Source organism: Athene cunicularia (genome assembly GCF_003259725.1).
Source record: "Athene cunicularia isolate RWA chromosome 2 unlocalized genomic scaffold, athCun1 chr2_part1, whole genome shotgun sequence".
Taxonomy (NCBI): domain Eukaryota; kingdom Metazoa; phylum Chordata; class Aves; order Strigiformes; family Strigidae; genus Athene; species Athene cunicularia.
This window is the reverse complement of record NW_020799095.1, coordinates 82,144,479-82,159,588: the sequence shown is the minus strand read 5'-3', so window position 1 is coordinate 82,159,588 and position 15,110 is coordinate 82,144,479. Positions and strand designations below refer to the sequence as shown.

The following is a 15,110-nucleotide window of genomic DNA, read 5'->3' as shown; positions in this document are numbered from 1 at the left end:
AACATAAATTTAGGCGAATCCCAGTATTCGAGCTCCAGGTAAGGAAAGATATGTAAACCAAGACCCCTCTCAATATCTACTTGGATTTACAGGATTTTCAGTGAAATGAAAAATCAACAAAACCCACCCACCTATTAGAAGAAAAAGATTGAAAACTAAGAGGATCAAAGGAATCAAAATATTTGTTCACATGCAGAAATTCAGAAGGACTGTTGGAGAAAGGAAGAAAAAAATACACTCACAATATGTGTACATTTTCAGAGCCTAATTCAGAGAACACTGACCACTGGGAGAAGCAGCTAAAAATCATCAAGCTCTTTTCAAGATTATTCTCTAGCATTATTTTTAGTGTTACCTATTGTCAATCTGTTTTACTTGAAAACAGGTTGAGACAAAACAATTTATTTTTGTTTTTAAATGGGTGGGACAGGCAAATTAAAAATTAAAATTAAAAAAGAGAAATACATGGGGAGCAACTGAACTGAGCATCAGTTTCATAGGGAAAACTCTATTCTAAGTGCTAAACTCTCTTTATAGGGTTTAATCTACTTCTCTTACTACAAGCACAAGTTGAAATGGCACATGACAGGGATATGCACTTAATCTAACAACAAATTCCGGATTTGGCAGTTCAGTCTTTGAAGCCAGGATTTCACCCCTGAATTCCAAACGTTGATCTGATGTCTCTTAGTTTTATAGCAGAAGAGCTCCATTAATTTTCATGAAATCATGTCTTCAAATTACATTGCTGTAAATGAGAGCAAAATGGTGCTCCTTTCTGTGATCTCCCAAATCACAGGTTTTTTATCTACAGCTGTATAGAGGAGGCCAGGTTATTTATTAAGTATAGACCTTGAAGAGGAGTATAGACAAAATGAAGGCAACAAAGGCAAGGGCAGAATATCAATCAAATCAAAATACAGGCTTGCAGGACTAAAACTAATACAGTGTGTTCTGGAAATAATACAACACACAGAGAGCATTATTATCACTATGAACCTCTTGAAAGGCATTACTCATTTATCTAAAAATTGTCAGCTATATAAAATCTACCTGTTTTCCCTCATCATTTCTGCTTCCTTTTCTTTCACAGATGCTGGAGACTCTTCAAAGTCATACGAGAAGAGGTGAAAAGGAGTATGCGGTACATAAGGTAATTTCTCCACTGTTGGAGATGCCTTTGGAGTAATGGATGCTGATGAATTTTGGGAAGAGCTTAGCAATGTTGCTGCAGGTGAAGATGGTGATGAAAGAACAGAATTATGATGAGAGACAGATGAGTCAGGCACAGAAGAGGAGCTGCTAGAAGAGCTCTTTGCTCTAGAGCAGGAGAGAGGCCTCTCAGCTGGAGAAATGGCACTGGAGATGGCTGAAGAATCAGAACACTGTGAAACGTTTTCATTCACAGCCTCCTGCACACCTGGGGCCTCACTGCAAGAGGAAAACATAATGAGAAGGGAAGGGAAGAAAAATGGGGAAAAGAGAGATCAGTAGATAGTACCTCTTGAAGGAAAAAAAAAAAAAGGAGAGTCAGACAAACAAAAACTTCCTAAATTTAAACAACCATCACTTTTTATTCTTTGTATCCCAAAGGGATTCTTCTTGGGGTTGGAAATACTGAGGAATGGAAGTGACTCAGCTTAAAGGAAAGGAAGGGATTTAACCCACAGGCTTCAGAACTAATTTTCATTAACCTTTTCACAAACATTTTCTGAACAGTTTTCAAGTATTTCAAATTAGGTTGTAAGCACTGTCAGAGCAGTACAAAGCAATCTCAACACACTGGATAACATGGTCCACAGATATAGATGCTTCAAGATACAATGTGCATGACTGCTTCTTGAAGGCCAGATATCTGATCCTCCCTAGTGATCTGATCTTTTTACTAAAAATGTTCATCCACCAAAGATGAAAACAAAACCCACTCAATCAGCAGTGTTTTGTCAAAATTAAGATTTAGAATAATTTCAAAACCAATGCCTTAGCAGATCATTTGTCTAGGTATGAAGACTAATTTCTCTGAGTGTCAGCATCCCATGTTGGTGTTAGAGACTTGTAGAGTTGCATCAAGTGCAACAGAAAACACATCTGCTCTGCTCTCGTGAAGGCAGGTGTTGGTGAGTGACAGAAGCAGCAAGGCAGGTGAAAAGCCACGGGATCTGTACTCCGGGATATCTGTTTTTTGCTAGTAGCTCCAGCACAAACGCTGTGGATGGGCTTTGGGCTGGATTACTCAGCAGGTGGCTGATTTCACTCTCCTAAAACCACCCCTGCAATCCACCTACAGGCATGCAAGGCATGGCCCTTATCTGAGGACTGTGGGTTTGGCACAGCATATGCAACAAAACCATAATATGTTACATATGATAGGATATTATGAAGGTAATCATCAGGTATATACCAGGTAATTGTTCTGCACAGCAGCAGCACAGTGGGCAATGTGGAAACCTTCATCTATTGCACCAGCTGTGCATGACAGGAGTCACTGAAGCTAGGCTAGTGCTACCTGTCCTGACAGCATCTAACACAAATGGCCGGGGTACAGATCATTTTTGATATGCTACAAGGACAGTGAAAGGAGGTATTTAGAAAAGCCATTGTAATATCACTCAGTTATCTCAAAAAGATTACCTAAAAGCACATCATGCCCTTTACACAGCTCTTCCTTGTTATTTTTATAATTTTAATGTTTTTTAGAATATTCATGTGCTATACTAATAACTTGTACCTTAGCTTTGACTTTTAAGAATTGGATTTGAGGAAATTATCACTTAATTTTGAAATTTCAGGCAGCCATTGGCAAGATTTGCAGACTAGAAGATATTAATAACAGTACAGTATTTTCTTTGGAATTCACATATTAAACAGTTTCCTTTCTTCCTTCTGTGCTGTACAGTGTCTGCATGAATGTGGTTTATTTAAAAAAAATCCAATCTCATTTGCTGAGTTGCAAAGCTAAGCAATTTAACCTAAATCAAATAGCTGTCTGGAAGAAAGAACATATTTTCTTTCTTCCAATTTATTAGGATAAAGTTGCCAGATGCCAAATCCATATATACCTCAGAAATAAGTGGAAAATTTTAACATGAGAATATTGTTTTTATAAGTGGTTTGTTTATATGCATATATACACAGATGGGCAGGTATGTAGAAAATTATATATATATATATATATATATCAGCTTTGCCTCAAAGTAGTTCTTTCCTATTAAAACATGAACAAAATTGATAGAAATCATAGGCAGCATTCAAAAAATGTCAATCTTCTTCATAGCAACAGATATTGCTAGTAAGGTTGTATCATTACAATAGGGATGAAAACATAAAAAGCAAGCAGTATCTTCAGCAAAGAGCTGCAACATTTCACCATTGCTTTAACTAAAAAGACAAATCTAAGTCATGCTTAGCAGTTATGCTTTTTGCTAAAGCTTTTAAGATTTGTGAGTGTTACTCATTTTGTACAAAGGGAGTGAGTGCAGACAGTTCTTAGTGCATTGAGCCTATGTAATAAAACATGTTTCCATTAACACACACACATTAACCAAGTTTTAAAGGCAAAATGATTTCCTTTTGGGGTGGCTTTAACAGGTGATCTAGGAATGTGAGTGAAAAGGTAGATGCTGCTGCACTCTGTGCTGGTGAATTCATGCCAGAGCCTGAGGAAAAGGTGGAGGGACGAAGTTGAATCCCGGTACCTGGCTTTGACCCTACTACTGGCCTCTTCCTCCCCCTCATCCTCAGTATTGGGCTCTGTGATTGGCTGTTCTTCTTCCTCCTCTTCACACTCTTCCTCCTCTCTGAGGTCAGACCAAGGAAAGAAGCATGCAGTGGGACGGAAAGAGAGAAGGTGGAAGAGAAAATGATGTGAGTGCCCAGAAAATGAAATGCAATGAAATTAGAAGTGGAAGGAAAACACTGATGGGGGGGCAAGTTACGGCCTCCCTGTGTTAGAGAAAAAGCCACCTAAAACTTCCCACTAAGTCTGTGTGGGTGTAAGGGTAGCTACCAATACAAAAATTATATCCTCTCCCGTATTTACATATTTTACTATTAATTTTTACGACCCCCAAAATGACACTGTTTTCTCTCAAGCTTGGTTTTCCATTTGCTGCTGCCCTACCTGCAGAGGCATTAATGGAAAACATTAATGACAATATCAATGTTCAACTTGTTAGTCATTAAGCTGTGTCTGTTTGGCTTAAAGGGCAGTACACGCTGTGCTGGCATGGGACAGCTAGCACTGGACATCACACTTTCTAAATTAACACAAATAAAACATTCCTGTTAAGCAACTGATAGCTCAACTGGAAAACAGAACAGGCTGAACCATTAAGTTAGAAATAACAGAGAGACAAATCAGTTCAGGACTACTTGCAAATAGCAATATTTAAGTTATTGGATGCTAGTACATGAATTATTTCAGTAAAGAGTCATTAGTATGCTCAAAGCAGGCTTTGATTCAGCAGTAATTCTGGCAGAGCAGAATTGTAAGTCACACATAAAGCCTCCATAACCTACAAACCATGTAAGTAAAAATGAAAACTATATTAAACAAAACAGAAAAGGCTACATTGTCTGCCTCCTGTCCCTCCCATTTACCCTTTTTGCTCCCCAAACTAATAGGCTCATGGAATATTTATAAAATATTCTCTTTGGACTTCTGCATTTACAGTTGATCTAGTTCTCCACTTGATTTAACAATGTATATACCATTAGGTTCTGCTCCATGCAAAAAACCCTCCTACCTGTACAAACAGTAATAAAGTTTGTAAGACACTCATACTCCTTGCATTTTCCTGAAAGCTATTTTTCTTTTCTCTGATTCTGAAAGGATGCTCTGTGCATTTTTTTCCATTTAGAATTAGTTCCCATGTCATAAGAATAATGAATATTTACAGTGTGAGATCATGAACTCATTGAGTGCAGCGCAAAGGGTCAATCCAAAATTTGTTGCATTTGTATGGAATTAGTTATAGTGTAATCAGGAAAATGGCAGCACCTGGAACTTTTCCAATACTCTGGGAAACATCTACAAGGTAAACACTTGTAACCATTCCTGAGGTATCATGGCGACATAAACATCTCAGTCATAATCTATCTGCCTGTCCTCTCCACAAACATGTAACTCTCCTACAGAAACACCTCTCAACTTCCACACATATATATATATTGGTATACCAAAAAAAGAAAAAAAGGAGTTGACCAGGGAGCATTTGTACCATTCCTTCTCCTTACAAGTGGGCAGTTCGAGACTAGCTTTGCTATTACATGAAAACACTCTAAGCCTATAAGTAATAGCCTTCATAATATTAGGATATATGACCAGTGCCTCACAAAAAAATAACTGCACCTTACCCTGGAAGGACTAGTTGTCTGCTAAAATAGCCGGAATACCAATCAACTTTAAAAATTACAATAGAAAGATCCATATAAGCTCAGTTTAACAGTTGAAAAATAAACCAGGAAATGGAACTGTGACATCTCAATTTCCAGAGCCATCAATGACATATTTTCCATAAACATCAGCATTTACTTAAAAGTATGATTAAAATATAAATAGCTCTTAAGAATATACATGATAGTTATGTTTAAAGGACCATAGCTTTTTACATACATGCTTCTTTCTGGTAAGCTGTACTGAAGGCTAAGTTATAAACCAGGAAATTATTTTAATATTTTAAGTCAGTTACTGGACTGAAAACCATTACTATGTAAAGACCAGATTGGAACCTGTCAGGTTTTGGTTTCGGTCTGCAGGTAGAGACACACTCCTGCCTACAACGAGAAACAGAACTTGGACCAGGAGGTGATATGATCTACATGGAGCCGAAGGGAATGATTAGACCCTGTCCTCCTTCATGATGAGTCATGAACTATTGGTGATGTCATATGAAGGAAATGCTTCTGTCTGCTGTGATGTTTACCTGTTAATCTGTTTTAGAAAGCAAAAGGTCAAGAGTCCGCTTCTCAGATGTTATGACTTGCTGTACTCTAAAGGAGCAGATCAGGAGTAACAGCCCCTTAATTTGTATATTATTTGAGAACATCATATTTTAAAAAAACCCCAAAAACATGCACGTACAGCAACCCTGTGTGGCACACTTGCTTTTACAGTTGACATTAACATATCCTCAATGCGTACTGTTTCCAAGATGAGTATTTTGTTGGAAGTTAATCTCTTATTGATTAATTGCACACATATCTGAACTGTGGATAATAACAAAGAAAACTGAATTAACTGGGTGGACTCTAAGAAGGGAGCATATGCAAATCATATATACACACCATCCGCTCAGAGCTCATGAAGTACATCAAGCATGTGTTACATGCCTATTAGAGCAACTGGCTTGGTGGACTGGCACTTCCAATTGCGGCTGCTAACAGCAGTGCCTGATCCACAAGAGCCAGCTGCTGAGATTTGAGATGGATAAAATCATGAAGATGAGTTTATTTACTCCTGACCCAAAAAGAGGACCTCTGTAATCACCAGAGTCGGCTTTTTGTTTATGATAGAGGCTGGAAGTAAACTGACATCTTTGCTTCCCTCCAGCTGTCTAGAAACAGTGAAGTGGCTCTGTGGGCCCATTGCCATACCTTAACTGGTGGATTAAATTCTAGAGATTCCAGCAAGATCATTCTTCTGTCAGACCAAGGACTCTTTCCTCAAATCTCATTGACTTCCAGATCAAAAGATTAGAAGAAGCTTTGATTGGAAAACTCTCTTCCTCTGCTAATATTAACTCTAGGAGGACAGCAAGTACATGGCCAATTGGTTAGAAAAACCAGAGGAAGGAGCTGGCTCTGCATGTGTTGGCTGCTGAGATGACTGGTGTGCACAGAGGCAGGCATGCTCCCCAACCTGGAGGAGCCAATCTGGCCAAGGGAAACTTGCACAATCGAAAAAAGTGTGTGCTTAGGGGAGATGCTCAACACTTGGAAAATCCTCTTTGGAATATACCCAGAAAATGGATCAGATGCAGATGAGACGAGAGGGGTAAACTCACAGGTCAGAATCAAACGTGCTCTTCTTTCAGCCAAACAGTAGTTTCAGTTGTTTCTCAATATTGTTAGAGAAAAGATATTCTGTCCATGCAAACAGGTAGTACCTGCTAGCTTAAACTTTCCTAAAAGGTAGAAAAGGAAAACTTCCACTTGAATATTTATTAAAATGGGAAAATGCCAACTACAGACAGATGACATTCTTGTAAGGCTAAGAACATCAGATGGCTGGATGCGCAAACACAACAGCAGACAGATTTGTGAATTCATCTGGACTCTCCAGACTTATGTGTCCATTTTTGTGTGCAATAGAGAAAGGATGATGTGGAAAAGCTCACTTCCCCTCCTACATCTCCCACATACACATGCAAATTTTGTGTTAATGCAATAGTAGAATTAAATCAAAGTAAGAAAAATGACTCATAGGGAGGTTTTCAATTAAACTTGGTTGCAAAAGCCAGTATGTTTTTCAGTAGCACAGAGGAGCCTATCCTGTTCAACAGAAGGTAAATATTTACCCTGTGGCAGTGAGAAAGGGCTTCAGCTAATGCTGAAGCATCAGATATATTCAACTAACCTTAGGGCTATTGCTGGTTTACTTCAGTTCCACGATAATAGTATCAGATTAGAAGTATTTAAACAAAAGCTTTATAGCAGTGAAAACAAATTTCAAAACATTTTTGTCTTTAAAATGGATTACCACCACAGGCTAACACCCTCACAAAACAAAAAAAACCCAAACCCCAAACCCCCAAAATCTTTATAAAGTATATCATTAGTCATGGCAACTAACAAGAATCTACTTAGGCACAGGTTTTGCTCAGTTGTTTCAACTAAAGTTTGACATGAAAATATTTATAGCCCCTTAAAATACGTGCATGTTAAAAAAGACTATGAAAGTATAGTTTATGGATAGAGAACCACTCGGCCATCTAAACAAAATCTAGGTAAAGGCATCAGAACAAATTCATTACCATTTCTCCTTTTTTAAATAAATAAATTTTTAAAAAATACAGTGTCAATTGTCCTGCTGATATTAAATAGCTACTCTAAGTTGCAGAGACACAAACACTAAAAAACATAGACTTATAGAAGGAAATGATAATCAAGGGACTCATCTACAGTTTAGATGAAGACAGGGGTAAAGTCCATAAGATGCTAAGTATCATACCTAAGACACACTTAACCTAGTCACAGATAGATGATTTTAAAACGAAGGCATCACTCTGAAGACAGCAACTCTCACTCCATAAGAACTCAAAGCACTAAAAAATGCTCTCCGTCTTACTGGCACCTAGAGCTGAACAACATGTACAAGGTTATGTAGTCTCCGAACTCTCCAGGCTCCCCCCAAACTCCTCCCTTTGCAGAGTCTTGATGAAGGCAGCTTGAAGAAACTCAGGCTTTCTTTGTTCTAGCCTGTAGCCCAGAAACACAAGTTTCTTCACTCCTCCACTCCAAAAAAAAACCCCAAAGATATAGCTAACAGAAAAATCAAAGGCTGTGCTGAAGGAACAAAAAAAACCAAAGCCAGTAAATAAGCATGAGCACAGAAACAAATTCTGCTCTGCTTGGTATCAAAGAAGATTTTTGAAGTCTAATATATGCTTCAAATCTTTTTAATTCAGGAAGAATTTGACCACTAATGTTTCAATATAGAACAATAGAAAAAAGGATGGTCTTGCCATAATTAGGATACCAACATTTTGGTCTGCACATAAAATTTAATTCATGAGATAACAGCACATTACAATATCTCCCTTTTGGTATATGACTCCAAGTTGTGCAGGGCTTATTTAACCCTTACTAAAGTCTTAATAAATATTTCCTTCTTAATTTTTCAGGTTATTAGAAAAGGTCCTAAGTGTACTTCTGAGCTTTTTGTGACCATTGACAGAACTATACAGAATTTCCCAAGAAACATGAACACTGAACTTCAGTGAAAAAAAAGGGCCGTGGAGTTATAAAGTGACACAGAGAGGAAAGGACAGAGGAACTGTAAAGCTATTGGCCATTACTCCCACACTCAGAAATTTAACCTGTGGGCCGTTAATTATTGATGAAGAATTTTCTCTCTCCCTTTCTTTTTGTAATTAAGTCAAGTACTTTTCAGTTTAGCTTCTTTAAATTACTTTCATGGCCTTTCAGATGAGCAGCTCGTGACTAGGACTACAGGCCACATTCAGTGAAGTAAGACCACTATTAGGCATTCCACAATATTATTTTACAGTTGATCTCACAATTTTTTCTTTCGAGGTTTTCCCCCCACCCCCTTCAAACCTCTGACCTGTTTACTGCACAGAACTTTGAAAGCTACTTCTCTGAACCCCATGCAGATGACCAAATAGAAAATGAAAAATGTTCCATCAAGGAGAGATCTTTACAAGTCACAGTGGATGTAATTTTACTTTTCTCTCGCAATCACTTGTCATTGCACTCAACTTATGATTGAAATTCCACTTTCCTAGGTTAGACAAAACAATTCTTAGCCAATTTCCTAAGTTCTTGTAAAACAAACAAATGCTTCGCTGCATTTCTTTTACTTCTTCCTTTCTTCTAGCCTAGCTGCCAAAACAGATTCAACTAGTCTTTTATATGAAAGCCGAAAGTGCTAATAATTTAAATTCATCATTTATTACTCTGTATAAATATACTTTCCTCCTCCATTAAAAAGAAAACTAAAGAAACCACCTATTAATGTCCTCGCTATTTCCATTCCACTGCTGTGTGTGATAGACCACTGCAGTTGATGCAATTATGTGAAGATGAAAATATATGACATGATATGGATAACAACTTACTTACAAAGCCTCAAAATTTGGCCTTCTGAACACAAGCGAAACTAAGATGTATAATTACAAAGGTCAAAATAAAAATTATGCTGATATTTCTGCCCTAAATAAAAAAAAATGTTGAGAAAATGATAAATATGTGAAGTACAGGTATTCACTATGACTTCATATTGTGCTGCTGTTCTTTATCTTTAGGTTACTGTTATTATCCCTAAAACATGATCAGTAACAACTTCTCACACCTAAATATGCCTAGGTAATGCCTCCACACTTGTTTCATTGCTGTACTTAATTTATATAGGACACATCAAAGCAGAGCAAGACATCAGAATCTTGCTTAAGATACTGGCAAGGCTTTGCAAAGACTTCAAAGTCCCAGCTCTCTGATCACTGAACAGCACTGCTGTTTTTACATCTGTATGAGCAGAGAGGTAAAGAAACAGAATCATGATGTAGAGAGACTCCAGGAGCAATAAATACTGAAACATATACAGAAAGAGAGAAGAAATGGTGTTTTCAGAACTTGGAACTGCATATTGGTTGACACTTGAAGGTCACTGTTATTGCCCCTTACTTCAAAAGGAGGGATCTGGAAATGGCATCCTGCCAAACTGCTGTGTTTTTTTCCTTCCATCTCATTCTGTGTGTAAAAAAACTTTTCTGGCCTCAGAGGATGATGTTTACAAATACTGGGAACACTGTTTAGGTGAACTCTCTAAGGCATGTACAGTCCAGTGCATGACACTACCATGGGACCTCCAGAGAAACATATTCACATACTGGTTTTGCATTACATTTCCTCAGGTAGTTCACCATAGCTAAAGACACAGTGGAAGAAAATCTTAAAAAAATTAGGCTATGTCATGCTGCGCTTTCATTTGCCATGCAGCTATAACCTCATTTAAGTTTCAGTGCTTTAATCCTCTTGGAATTCAAACAGGGAAAATCTACCATTGCCTTTACAGCAAAGTACAGTGCTGTCAACTGGACTCTGCAAGTGTACCAAGTATAAAACATTTCCTTTCAGCAACACCTACAACCAGCAAACAGCATCCCTACTCCAAAATCCGACATTTCTGCAGAGATATTTTAATTCAGATAAAAAGTGCTAGTATCAGCCCGAGACAGTAATAGGACCTGTACATGAGACACTCATCAAGATGTAATTTTTAATATTTTTTATTATTATTAAACATGCATTAGTGGGTCAATTCCTATCTATATATCAGTGGAGTCTTTTGTTTATGGTAAGGCTTTGAAAGAAAATTTTTCTTAACCCATCTCGTGTCTCTTCCTCTAATGCATTCTTTACAGGAGCTTCCAAGATATTCTTACAAAGAGTAAGATCACAAATTTAACATTTTTATTCTTTCAAATCTGCTTAACTTCATGCTTCAAATAACCCCACCTGCACATGAGAAATAAACATGGCCTCCCTGTCCCAAATCTAAAATAGCAGATCAGATTTTGTATGTTAATGTCAAAGACTAACAAAGGTCTGATGCCTACGAACAGATGCTACCTTACCAAGCCTTTTAATTTAATAGAAAAGTCTTCTTTCCAAAACCACTGCTTTCATATCCCTTTTCCATTTCACCCATACCAACCAAACTGTGAAAAAAATTAGTATCTCCTCCACAATAGATGATATGCCATTCTATTTCAAAGCCTCCCCAAATGCTAGGTAGCTCAGCTCATACACATATGTATTAAAGAGATCCTTAGCACATCCACAGATATGTGACTGAGTGTTTATCCTGGAGACGTTTTCTTTGTCTATATTCATGCATCAGTTGTTTTAAATATCCAAAACCAGGAACCAGAGATAAACGTCTAGGGAAAAAAAAAAAAGTTTACTTCTATTACAGCAATAAAAATAAATTTATTTTCTCTTCTGGGCCTTTAATAATCCATATCACAGCCCGAGTCCTGCATTAAATGTTGATGTTGAATCTCCCCACTTTGCTATTTCATACCTATCATACCACTCATCATATTTGTCACATACAGCAACTCTAAGAGATGTGGAAAACACCCATTCTAAATAAAATAAAATAAACCCCACCCACAATTGTAAGCAGCATTTTGATTTATAGCCATAAGTATTTACATAATCAAAACATTTCACATAGCGTAAAGTTACCAGAACTTGAAACATCATGACAAAACTAAAATTTTGCCATTAGTAAATGCTAGAGAAAAATCAAAAATTAGTTATGGTTTACAATGTCTGAAAACATGGAAAATTATAATAAAAAAAAAGAAGTCTCACTATGTTCTGGACAAACCACCCCTGCAGGCCTGGCTCTACATGAAGCAATTTGAATAATCAGTTAATGGGGCATAATAGCCAAACTAAGGTCTGTGCTGTTGGTTAGAAACTCACCAGGAATCCACAGTTAAGCAGAAAAAAATGCTTAGCATCAGAGGCTCAGCTGTGTTCATTGTTTTCTGGTAAAACCAAAATAGTGTCATGATCTCCTCCTTCATCTTGGCAATCCCCAAGCATCAGAAACATGTATTTTCTAACAAACAGATCCTTATGTCTTCTCAGAATATCTTTATTTAGGCAACAATTTTCCAATTTTTTTTCTAGGACTGTAAAGGGTGAAAAAACTCTTGAGCCCAATGTGCACCGCGCAATGGTGCTGTGTCCAGCTAGTCCAGAAATTTGCAGGGAACTGGAATTCCTTATGCTACTCTCTGGACTCAGAAACAGTCATGACAGCTTTGCGGGCAGGACACTAACAAAAGCACAGTTCATAACTACATAATTCCGTGTTTGGTCCTCTGCTGTTTCTCCCTTATCAACACAAATCTCCTGAAGGTCAAGTTTCTTCAAATTGAAAAATCTGGAAGCCTCAGGTCAACCTGAACAGTTGGTCTTTCTCACAACTGTTTAGCTCCACAGTCTAAAAAAGATAGCTTGTTAAATCCAGCTTCGGTCACTGTTCAGGATGCAGGCTCTGCTTTGATGGGTTCTTAAGATGGCAGTCGGCTTTGGTTTCAAACTCAGGAATACTGACAAGAAAGTCTTAACCAAGGTCTGATTATCTCTAGATGAAGTTGTATAGTGTTATAGGATCAATCTTAGCAATGCTTTTGTGATTTTTGATGATACAAACCAAATCAAAACTATGAAAAACACGAAGAAGAAAGCAGAGAGTCTAGTAAAGCGAATATCTAATCATAGCTATTCACTACTTTATAAACCTCAGTCTTTGATTGGAATTAATTCCACAAAGCTTTGACAGAGTTGTTCACTCAAACACTGGCAAGAGGCGTCAATGTAAATCTCATAGAAGCTCCCTTGAGTATGTTTGCTAAGTCTGGCTGACACAGCTCCGATGGAGCACCCAGGCAGAAAGACGGGGATGGTCTCTGTTAAGTACTCAAGAAAGGGAAATGCACAGCAAAATGTGAAACACATTAATTTGAAAAACTGGGAGAAGTACTTCTTTCTGGTTTGTATGTGGAAGGCTCCTGCAGAACACCTGCTAAGTGCTCAAGACAGCACTGAGAAGTTCTGAACTACCTGCATCAAAGATACACTATGAGATTGAAACATAGACAGCAATTTGTTTTTTAATGCTTATATAGCCAAAAATCACTGCAAACAATAACAATCAATCTAGTGCAAGTTCCATGCCACTCCTTACATTTTTCCACAACTCTATCCATTGTGTGGTTGGAAAAAGCTAGCTTTACTTTAAAAAGAATAAAAATCAAAACATGGAATAATGTGCTTAAAAGTCTACCACTTAAGAAACAGCATACCAGACCACAGATTGAGAGCACTCAATTTGGACCAGGGCAGAAAACCTTAGAAGGTGCTCTCAGCAAGGCATTTGAAATGTCATATTAACAGGACTGAAGTTGCACCCAGACCTTTTGGTGCTCTATGTCATCATGGTAAAAGAAAAAAAGTTTTGAGCAAAGCAAACTTGCTGGTGGTCAGGACTGGTATTTTAAAGTACACTGCAGCAGCTACATACCCTTAAAACAACTTTCAGCCTTTCTTAGTAGTTGTTATCAACTTCTTTATTTATTTATTTAGTACAGGCACATTAGGCTGGGTTTCACTCTCCATGAAAACTATTTTAACACAAAGCAGATTTGGGTCTTTATTTGTTTTGAACCACAAGTGAAAAAGCAATACATTTAGTTTGGAAGAAGGTTGCCAAATGGATGAAAAAGGCCTGCAAGTTTTCCTTTTGGTTGCCCTTAGCATTTACGGTCAACTTTTCCCAGCTCAAAACCCAAAGTCTGCTCTCAATTAGCCTGGTGTAAATCAGAGCAACTCCATTGACTTCAGACAGCTCTTCTGGATATATCCATTGTGAGACAGACAGAATTTGGCCAATATTGTCTTTTTTTGTTTTACCGGCACCATGGATTTTTCTCTTTTTGGAAGACTTATCGGTTGACACAAAGCAGATGACTGTGGACAACCTGTTTGATGTGGTAAACAAAAGCAACGTAACTGCCAAACCAGCTGATGGAGTTAGAAAGAAAAGAAACATGAACACTGTGGGAAGGAGAACACTGAGGAAGAACTTGAACATTCTACTGATTTTGGTAGTGAAGTCCAAAAATAACCAAGAATATTGTCCAAAATAGAATTTATTACAGTGTGAGAGTTTGCTTTTAATCTCTAACCATATCCATCAGAAGCAAATCCACTGAACTCGATGGTGCTAATCCATTGTAAAACCAGACATAGACATCTGCAACCACACACAAAGTTTAGATACCGGCAGAAGCAACACAGTAAGATTAACATTAATATTGTTACATGTTTCCTATTTGTAAAGAAAATGCAGTGAAGGAATAAAGAGACTGAAAACTATTTTGCAGACTATTTTTCAGAAAATACAGCACTACAAAAAAATGAACCAAAAGAAGGTCATTTGCAGAAGACAGATGGTTGAACAAAAGTTAATTTCAGTTTAGAGATATAATAAGTAATTTTTATCCATTTGTACAGATTCCTCTCTACAACATCAATGATGGAAGCAGAAGGGACACAACAAGCATTTCCTTTGACAAAAACAGGTGATACCTGCATCATATTTTAATACATGATTTTAAAATTTCATTACAAATTGCAGCAAGGCCTAAACTTATGATGCTTTATTAAAATCCCTTAAACCAATAAATATGCCATGTGCTCAAATTTGAAAACTTGATTCCTGTAGAAACAATGCAGAGAGAAAAACCTCTTTCCACTTCAGGTTAATTCAAACTTTATAATGTGTAAAAACTTTGTACGAGTCATTCAACTTCACTATTTTTCTGTTTAATGTTAATGACTGGAAG

General features: G+C 37.4%; 1 protein-coding gene across 1 annotated transcript in view; it reads right to left on the bottom strand.

The window, feature by feature from the left end:
• Window positions 1-15,110, bottom strand: part of FHOD3 (formin homology 2 domain containing 3) — a 369,637-nt gene that overhangs the window by 98,212 nt on the left and 256,315 nt on the right. Inside the window, exons 10-11 of the mRNA XM_026841709.1 lie at window positions 3,696-3,797; window positions 1,054-1,431 (exon numbers count right to left, since the gene is read on the bottom strand). Coding sequence (XP_026697510.1) covers window positions 1,054-1,431; window positions 3,696-3,797 — 480 coding nt within the window. The remainder of the gene's footprint in view (window positions 1-1,053; window positions 1,432-3,695; window positions 3,798-15,110) is intronic.